This window comes from Vespa velutina, chromosome 1 (genome assembly GCF_912470025.1).
Source record: "Vespa velutina chromosome 1, iVesVel2.1, whole genome shotgun sequence".
Classification (NCBI taxonomy): Eukaryota; Metazoa; Arthropoda; class Insecta; order Hymenoptera; family Vespidae; genus Vespa; species Vespa velutina.
This window is the reverse complement of record NC_062188.1, coordinates 2,674,218-2,684,217: the sequence shown is the minus strand read 5'-3', so window position 1 is coordinate 2,684,217 and position 10,000 is coordinate 2,674,218. Positions and strand designations below refer to the sequence as shown.

General features: G+C 35.0%; 1 protein-coding gene across 1 annotated transcript in view; it reads left to right on the top strand.

Annotated features, from left to right (window-relative positions):
- The window catches only part of LOC124953373 (aspartate, glycine, lysine and serine-rich protein), a 206,870-nt gene extending 198,840 nt beyond the window's left edge, over window positions 1-8,030 (top strand). The window contains exons 11-13 of the mRNA XM_047504645.1: window positions 197-427; window positions 1,204-1,299; window positions 2,203-8,030. Of these exons, the coding sequence (XP_047360601.1) occupies window positions 197-427; window positions 1,204-1,299; window positions 2,203-2,540 (665 nt within the window). The 3' untranslated portion in view covers window positions 2,541-8,030. The remainder of the gene's footprint in view (window positions 1-196; window positions 428-1,203; window positions 1,300-2,202) is intronic.
- Window positions 8,031-10,000: the final 1,970 nt, after the last annotated feature.

The window sequence follows — 10,000 nt, the reverse complement described above, 5'->3', positions numbered from 1 at the left end:
ATCCTATCGCCCGTCTATTCCCATTCTCCCGCAACCCTCATCAACCTTCCAAGGATCAAAATTCCAATGTGACTTCCAAAATAATAAATTCAACCCCGTAACGGGGTAGAAGAGTTGAATAAAGCTTTAGACGTAAGGCGCTGATCGTTAGCTAGTGCTTGACTCGAATGTCGTGTTGTGTTGTGCATGGCCATAGCAGAGAGCGGTACCGTCGCAGTCTCGTACGTAGGGGTTGGGGCCGGCGGGGGCGAGCAGAGTCCACCGATTTCCTTGCAGAACGAGACGAACGCCACCCCCGCGGCCCCCAACACCCCGGGAGGGGATCCCGGACTCACGGTCTTGCAGCCGCCAGTTTCTCAGCCTCAGGTAGCCTCTGCGATACCACCGTACTCGACGATGCTTCCAAGTTTCGGACATTATGCCACCGGTGAGTATACGAATGAGCGTGCGGCGAACGAGACCGTTGACCTTGGGTAAAAGACCCTCCGAAGGTCGAATCACATGACCGCAACGCATTCAACCGGATGATAAGTCATGGATTACAAGGTTGACGTAATCCCTGACTTACCGACCGACGAATCGCGACTTATAACCCTTTCAAGGATGAGTCGATAACGCGTACGACAAACCCTTCGTTCAACGGATGGTAAATGATCGAATTTTATCGCATATCCTCGACGTTACATATTACCGACCGAAATAATAGAAAAAAAAAGAAAAAAAAAAAAAGGAAAAAGAAGAAAAAGGAAGAAAAAGAAAGGAAAAAAAAAACAAACAGTAAGAAATATTTTCACCACTCGAAATCGCTTTTTTTACATTCGCAAAATTAGATTAAATATAGTGTACGCTTATGGCTGTTATTGACACACGACACACTACGTTTACATACGCGATAAACACGTTTGTTTTATGTATCTCTGTTTGTTTGTAAATGTAAAAGCTGTGCATATAGATCGAGAATCAATTCGTTTGTTTGATAGTCTTCTTCGATGAATTGGAAGGAGGAGGAGGAGGAGGAGGAGAAGATGGAGCTGATCGTCTCGTTAATGATTTAAAGTAGAAAACGTTTTGATATTCTTCTTTTCTTTTCTTCTTTTTTTTTCTTTTTTTTTTCTTTTTTTTCTTTTTTTTTTTTTTTTTACGAGAAGAGAAATCACCACGAATGATATTTAATATACGAATATCGAATGTGTCTGTTCACAGGTGGTGGCGATTACGCGTACAGCGCCGCGTATTCTCAATATTCGAGTGCACCGTACAGTGGATATGGCTATGGAGCAGCGACAAGCGGGTTGCTCAGTAAGTAAACAGTGAGTATGAGTACCGATTAGCATAGGGTCAACGAAATATTCAAGAATTAAAAAAAAAGAAAAAAAAAAAAAAGAGAAAACAAACAAACAAACAAAGGAAAAAGAACGTACATAGGCGGAACATACACGCGTGAAAAATGGATTTATCTATCACTTGTGCGAGAAGAAAATTTATAAACGACGATCGTCATATCGAATTCTACGATCGGATTAATTCTTATCTTATTTTTCCAAAGATCATTTATCTATTTAATAATGAAACAATGAAAATGACATAAATCTCATAGCGATTGTATTTCATGTCCGGCATAAATTAACGATGAATACTTTTTTGTTTTTCGTTCTTCAAAAAAAAAAAAAAAAAAAAAAAAAAAAAAAGAAAAAAAAACAACAACTTCTTCGACGTAGAATCAAACACGCAATACACACAATCGTACCATATTATGTACACCCCCACTCACTCACCCCCCTATCACGTGTTTCATGATACTCGATTAATTACAATTTGTCGTCCGATAGATCGGATCGCGTAAGATCGGATCTATCTTGATGTCATTGAAATAAAAAATCCATTGTCCATTGTTGTTAAAATGAAGAATACGTAAAATTATTAAATACGATGGATAATCTCGATAACGTGAACGCCATTAATCTCGTCGATTTGAACACGTAATTGTCGAATTATTAAAAATGAAAAAAAAAAAGAAAAAAAAAGAGAGAAATAAAGGAAAAAAAAAATCAGAAAAAGAATTCGATCGACACCGAATGATTTCGTTAGACACGATGATTAGTTGAGACGTGACGATCCATATAATAATAATCTATGATAGAAATTGAATGATAATGAAATGATTAAAGATCATTTGAAAATTTTTCTATCCAAATAATATAGATTCCACGTACTACTATTGCAACGGGGATACGCTGGCGTCTTCCCAAAACAATTCGCAAGCGGCCGGCGCGTGCAACAATAATGGCGGCGGCGGCGGCAGCGGCGGCGGTGGCAACGGCGGCGGCGGTGGTGGTGGTGGCATTGGAGGTGGTGGCGGAGGTGGAGGTGGTATCGGAGGTGGTGGTGGAGGTGGAGCAGATAGCAACACGGACGTGGCTAGTCGTTCGCCTCTGGCAGCCACCAGAGCAAGTAGCGGTGCGAGTGCGGCATCACCGACTGGTAGCGCCTGTACCAAACCAGATCATGCCTCTACACCGACCGACCTATACTTGGCTTGATCGGTAAAGGTCTCACGTGATACCAATGTGTAAGGACCGATCGGCAATAATGGACGCCATATCATTGGAGGGAAAAAGAACGAAAAAAAAAAAAAAAAAACAGAGAAAAAAAAATGAGAGAAAACAAAAAAGAAACAAAGAAAGAAACTCGAAGAAAACGGTCCTATCGACCTCTATGATCTCCTCGACGAGTTTACACGGCGAGAACGACGAACTAGGGATACGAAATGGTGGATGAGGGACGAGAGAAATGGGGGGAGGGGGCAGGTGAGAGGGGAAGAGGAGAAGGCGGAGGGTCGGAGGGGAGAGGGGAGATATTAAACGGGAGAGAAAAGTTTCGAGGATTAAAAAATTCGTCTCGAAAATAATTTCTCAAAAGGGAGGAGAAAGAAAAAAAAAAGAAGAAGTAATATCTTCCTCTCTATTTCTCTCGCTCACTCTCTATCTCTCTCTCCCTCTCTCTCTCTATATATATATATGTATATCTACATCTCTCTATCTCTCTCTCTCTCTCTCTCTCTCTCTCTCTCTCACTCTCTCTCTCGCCCATTGCCTAGCTTTCGTCCTCGTTTCTTCTCGCACGTTGAACATCCGGCCGGAAATAAAAGAAATGCGCGTTCGAGTCCAAGGACCGTCGTCTCTAGTAGTTTATTTATTTCGTGATACGAAGAAGAAGAATAAGAAGATGATGATGAAGGAGAAAGGGGAGAAAGAGAAAGATGTAGGAAACAATCTTGGTAAAGAAAAGAAATCAAAGAAAATGAAACATTAATCGTGAGCTGCGAGAGACTGTCTTCTAAAAACGTAAAATCGCGACGAGAAGAAGAGGAAGAAGAGGAGGAGGAGGAGGTAGAAGAAAAAGAAGAAGAAGATGATGATGAATGAAGAGAAGAAGAAGAAGAAGAAGAAGAAAGAGAAGGAGAAGGAGAAGAAGAAGAAGAATTTTCGTAAAACCGAGAGAGAAGCGTTAACTATTTTCTCCGTTAGACGCGCGCAGCCGTAGATAGTTTAATTATAACGATTCCCCCATCCCCCTCACACATTTAGAGTAATTGTGGCGCGTGACGCCCGCTGATTGGTCGACGATTACGCATACGTCATCGCATTAATTCTTTAACGCGACGGTTATTCGAATTCGAAAATTTCCCGCTTGCCGTCGGCCAATCAGCGTAATCGTTACGGGTGCGTCGTCACGCCTACGTACGACGTTGCTCGCGAGCGCTTATCCTCGTGCCATCTGTTAAAGCGAAGCACGAACTACGACTGGAACGAGCTCGTGTCGGTAAAAACGAGGAGATAACGTTCGCGAGCGACCTTTCGTTGATGAAATTTTACAAACGCAAAAGAATGGTGTCCCTATTCGATTTCAAATGTAATGACGTGATATATATATATATATATATATACATATATGTATATATGTATGTATGTACATATACAAAATAAAAGGAACAAAAAGAGAAGCAAGAGAGAAAATTACAAGTAAAAAAAAAAAAGAAAAGAAAAGAAAAAAAGAACAGAATAACAAAAGAAAAAGAAAAGACACAATTAAAATTACGACAAATTCAAAGATAGATTTATTATTCGCGCATGCGACGTTATACATATGTATGTATATGTACTTGCTACGATAAACGAATAGAATATCGTAAAAACGTCGTTCGTAAAAGCAATAGAATACGGACACCATTTCATCGAAAATTATACCTATGTAAGTAAGAGGGAAGAAGAAGAAGAAGAAGAAGAAGAAGAAGAAGAAGAAGAAGAAGAAGAAGAAGAAGAAGAAGGAGAAGAAGTAGAAGAAGAAGAAAAGGAAGAGAAAAAAGAAAACAAAAAGCGTTGGTAGCCCGCGCAAAAGATACCACGTATCCTCGCCGTCCCAATCCCTTATCCTGTATCCTATTAACCTCACTTCCCCTCTTCCAGTCCCTCCTCTCTTCCTTGAAATCCTGAAAAATTGAAAAATCCCCGCCCAACGATATAAAGGTATAGGAAGAGTAATCGATAAGTTTATTGAGATTTTTAAATCAGAAGTCGACGTAACGACGCGATCGCTACTGTTAAGGATATTATATATATTTTTTGTAGAAACCAAAGACCACACACGCGGATCGTCGAAGGAACGAATTAACGTCGTTCGAAAAATGGCGCGTTTAACGTCGCGCGTGCGCGTGCGCGTGCGCGCGCATGCGTGCTCACCCGGAGACATTTATTCAAATATCGTGCGACTATATAATATGTACGTGTATATTCAGTGATGTTCTCTCTCGTGTTCTTTATTTCCTGTATTTTGTTCTTCCTTTTATTTTATTTTATTTTATTTTATTTTATTTTATTTTATTTTATTTCATTTGATTTTATTTCATTTCATTTCATTTCATGTCATTTTATTTCTTTTCTTTCATTCTTTCTTTCTTTCTTTTTTTTTTTTTTTTTTTTTTTTTTTTTTTTTAAGAAAAACATGACATAAGCGTACGCACGTTTCCGCCTCCTCCTCCTCCGAGCAACGCACACACACAAAATCCATTGAGATTTATCGTTTTGTTTTTCAATTACGAAATTGAAAAGGTGATAATAATTAGTGTGTCACGATGATAAATTATTTCTTAGTTTCTTTTTTCTATTCTTTTTCTTTTTTTTCTTCTTTTTATGTTTTGTTTCATCTTTCCCATTGTCACATAAAATATAACACAAAATGGCGGAACGAATGTACGAAGACTTGTAAACGTCGTTGACGTAGTAGAAACGTTTCTTTCTTTCTTTTTTTATTTATTTATTTTTTTTTGTTTTTTAATTTTTTCTATTTTTTATCTCTTTTCTCGCCTTTCTCCTTTTTTTTTTCTTTTCCCCTCTCTCTCTCTCTCTCTCTCTCTCTCTCTCTCTCTCTCTCTCTCTCTCTTCTTTTATCCGAGCCACCGATAAAATTTATTTTCGAGAACGAACGTCTAATTGCGAAAAAGGGAAGAATGTCAGATCGTTATCTCTATGTAACTTATTAATTAATAATAATTGTACACGTATGTGTATGTATATATATATATATATATATATATGTTTGTATATATATATATGCGTATCTATGTATGTATGCATATACGTACATATTTGTTGCGCGCTCGTTGTTATACGTTCCGTTTCGATTACTTTAAAACGAGGAAGTCGCTTGTCGCTTCCGCGATTTCGTTGGCCGTAACGAGCGAGCCAATTACGGACACACACTCGTAATTAATGGCTAACGTTATGTTAATGGTTAACGTTAACGAAGGAAGAGATCGCACGCGTACACACATACTTACACGTTCGTGGATTTCTATGCTTAATTAGTAATACTGTCGAGAGTTTTACCTCGATATTCGGAGACGCATCTTTGACGGACTTTGCATGGTTAAAAGAAAAAAAAAAAAAAAAAAAAAAAAAAAAAAAAAAAGAAAAAAGAAAAGAACGTTAAAGTTAAATAATAGAAAACAAAAGAAAGAAAAGGCAACATATCCTATCAAATTTAAAACAAACAAACCTGCGAACCATTTTCAATACGATATTTAATTTGTCAATTTGTCGTATCGAAGTTCTTCTTTTTTTTTCTTTCTTGTTTTTTTTTTTTCTTTTTTTTTTTTTTTTTGAAAGAAAAAAAAAATAAAAAAGCCAGGAAGAAAAAGAAAAAAAGGAACGATCGTCTTACGTACATACCTTTAAAAGAAATAAAAAAGAAGGATATAAATAATCGAAGATCTTCACGGTAGATCTCTCGTGTTTAAACGTTGTTCCAATTGATCGGCGAAGATGCTTGTCACAATGAGAGGTTATACTCGGGACGGAGATAAAGGAAAGATAATAATGAATAAATAAATGAAAAAAAAAAAAAAAGAAAACATTAATAATAATAAAAAAAGAATATAATAATCACAGATACAAAAAAAAAAAAAATACAAGCAAAATTAGAAACACAATTTGACTAAGTAATTTTTTTTCAATAATTTTTCACTCACTTTTCACATTGTTATAATATATATATATATATATATATTTACGGAGAAAACGAAAAAAAAAAGAACACACGAATCGGTCCAATCAATTCGGCCCACTAACGTAATTGTACGTAAGTAAGTACGCGCGATGACGAACAACCGACATTTTCGAATTTCTTTCGCTCATTGATTTTGGATCATTGAAAAAAGCTTTTTAAATAAATCTATGATATGTAAGTAATTACCATAGAAACAATCATGTAAAGTTGTTCTCGAAATTACTTTCGCGCAATTATATTCAACACGTGGAATTTTTGAAAACGAACGAACATATTTTATTAACGATAATAATTGTCACTACGATGATCGTTGATTGATCATATCGTATCGGCGATTCGTTATACGAAAAAATTGATTATAATTAATTAATTAATTAATTAATTGAAAACGTTAAAAAAGAAAAAAAAAAAAGAAAAAAGAAAAAAAGAAGAAAGGGACAAAAAAAGAAAGACGAAAAAAATGACGAGCGTCGATCGAAGTACGGTTGCAAGAAAAAAAAAAAAAAAAAAAAAAAAAAAGAAAAGAAAAAAGAAAAAGAAAGAAGAAACAAAAGAAATAATTACATCGACGAAGATCAATTTCCTTTACGCGAATTCTATCGTCTTACTTTATACTCGTTTGTTTGTATTATGCAATATTAATTTACGGATTATTACGAAGACGCGGCGAAAGAAGTTCGAAACATTTTAAATATTATTATAATCATTTGAAATATTCACGTGGCTACGACGTCCCCCTTTCGAGCAAGAGAACGACAATGGCGACTGTCGGTGGCCGCCAGAGTGCACGACGATCGTCGCACGTGATCGTGTTCTCACGTTATTCAGATAGATAGAGATAGATAGATAGATAGATATAGAGAGAGAGAGAGAGAGAGAGAGAGAGAGAGAGAGAGAGAGTGAGAGAGAGAAAGAAGGGAGAGAAATTAAAAAAAAAAAAAAAAGAAAAGAAAAGAAAAAAAAAGAAAAGGAAAAGAAAAAGAAAGGCGCGTTAATTGAATCAACAAGATCGTACTTTCGTTTATTCTTCGATTTCTCTTTCGCGAAAAAGGAAAAAAGAAAAAGAAAAAAACGTACATTTTATATTTACGATCAACATCGTAATACGATAACGATCGTTAATGATCGTTAATGATCGACAACAGTAACAGCAATAGCAAACAATGACAACAACAACAACAACAACAACAACAACAACAACAACATTAACAATAACAATAACAACAAGGGACAAAAAAATAACAGAAACAAAGGAAAAGTACTTTTAAACGAAACGTTTATGACTCTTCTTCTTGTCGTCGTTGACTTCAACGTTTGTAGTCTCGCAGGCAAAGAGCTTTCTGGTCGATAACGAGGAGGGAAACATTGGGTTGTTACCGATCGAAAAGGGCCACCTTTTGTTCTATCGTATGGAAAGGAGAAAAAGGATAACGAAAAAGGAAAAAAAAAAAAAAAAAAAAAGAAAAGAAAAATAGAAAAAAAAAAGCTAAACGATACCAATGGCGGTCCCTTATCGAAAATATCTCTTCGCGTTTCACAAACAAAATATCATACTTTAAAGAACCACGGTCTCTCTTTCTCACCTCTGTAATCGACTAAAATGTGTCTGTGTATGTATTTTTACATTGTTAATTAATTCATTATTATATCGTAATAACGAATGATTATTATTATTATTATTATTATTATTATTATTATTATTATTATTATTATTATTATTATTATTATTATTATTATTATTATTATTCTTTTTATTTTCTATTATCGATAATCTCATTTTATTGTCACGATTATTATAATAATAATATTATTATTATTATTATTATTATTATTTCTATTAATATTATTATAAATATTATTACTATTATTTCTATCATTATGATTATCATCATCATTATCATCATCATTATCATCATCATAATTATTATTATTATTATTATTATTATTATTATTATTATTATTATTATTAATCATTATTATTTAATACCTTTATTATTTATTAATTATAACGTCGACCTATGTGTAATAAGTTTTGCCAAAGAACCCGTTTAGAAAAACAAACAAGAAAGAAAGAAAGAAACAAGAAGGAAAAGATTTTAAAAAGATGAAGAAAATGAAGAAGGGAAAGAGGAAGTGGAAGAAATGTGTGAAGAAGAAAAAGAAGAAGAAATGAAATAAGCAATATACGTAGTATATCGCGGTATTGATAACGTTTGTATTTGCATCCATTTAATGGAAGCGATAAACGAGGCACGATACACTTGAAAATAATTAAAATATCTATCAGATTCGAAAGGAAATAAAAGAGCAAGAGAAAGAGAGAGAGAGAGAGAGAGAGAGAGAGAGTGAGAGTGAAGATAAGGAAACGGTTAAAAAAAAAAAAAATTAAATAGATAAAAGGGAAATAAGGTATATAGCGTAGAAGACGAAGATTAAAAAGAAGAAGAGAAAGAAGAATAAGAAGATAAAGAAGAAAAGGAATAGGAACGCGAGATAATCGATTCTCGTTAATGGCAACAAACAAATCGAGATTGTAAGTTTGCGAACGTTCTCGCGATTTGTGAATTTCGATTTGTATGTTATCGCTTATCAGCGTTCGTCCGACCATTCTCATCCATCCCATCCACCACCATTATCACTAACACCGTCATTACCTTCATCCTCTTTCTCCTCTTTCTCCTCCTCCTGTTCCTCCTCCTCCCTCTATCCCGTCCGTTACTTCGATCCAGCTACATCAGAAAGGATCTGGCTCGTTTTCTCCATTTATTTTCTTTTTTTTTTCTTTTTTTTTTTTTTTTAATTCGATTCTCTATTTCCTTCTTCGTTTCTATTTTTTCTTTTTCGTTTTCTTTTTTCGTGTTGATTTTCTTTTTTTCTTTTTTTTTTTTTTTGTCTTTTTTCTTCTAATTTCATAGAAACCATATCCTTTCATTCTCTTTGCTTCCTCGTTCGTGTTAATCATTATAATATAAATTCGCGAAAAATACGTACGAACGAACGAAAGGATGAAAGGACGAAAGAACGTAAGAACGAAAGAGAGAACGTAAGTAAGTTAAATAAATAAGTAAATAAGTAAGTACGTACGTATGTACGTATGAACGAACGATTGAGCAAAAGAACGAACGAATGAACTAATGAATTTCTGTAAATCCTTTTTAAATAAATATTGAGAGGTTTATACGATGGCCTGTATCGATATTCGGCCTGTACCCCATATCCGTTCGTTAATCGATCTTCCAAATTGAAATCGCGTTTCGCGTGTGCGAAAGAATAACGAGAATCGTGTAATGAAAAAAAAAAAAAGAGAAAAAAAAAAAAAAGAAAAAAAAACGATTATGAGCTTTTACTAAAAGAGAGAAAGATTGAGAGAGAGAGAGAGAGAGAGAGAGAGAGAGAGAGAGAGAGAGAAAGATAGAGAAAGTACGATGTTATCCTT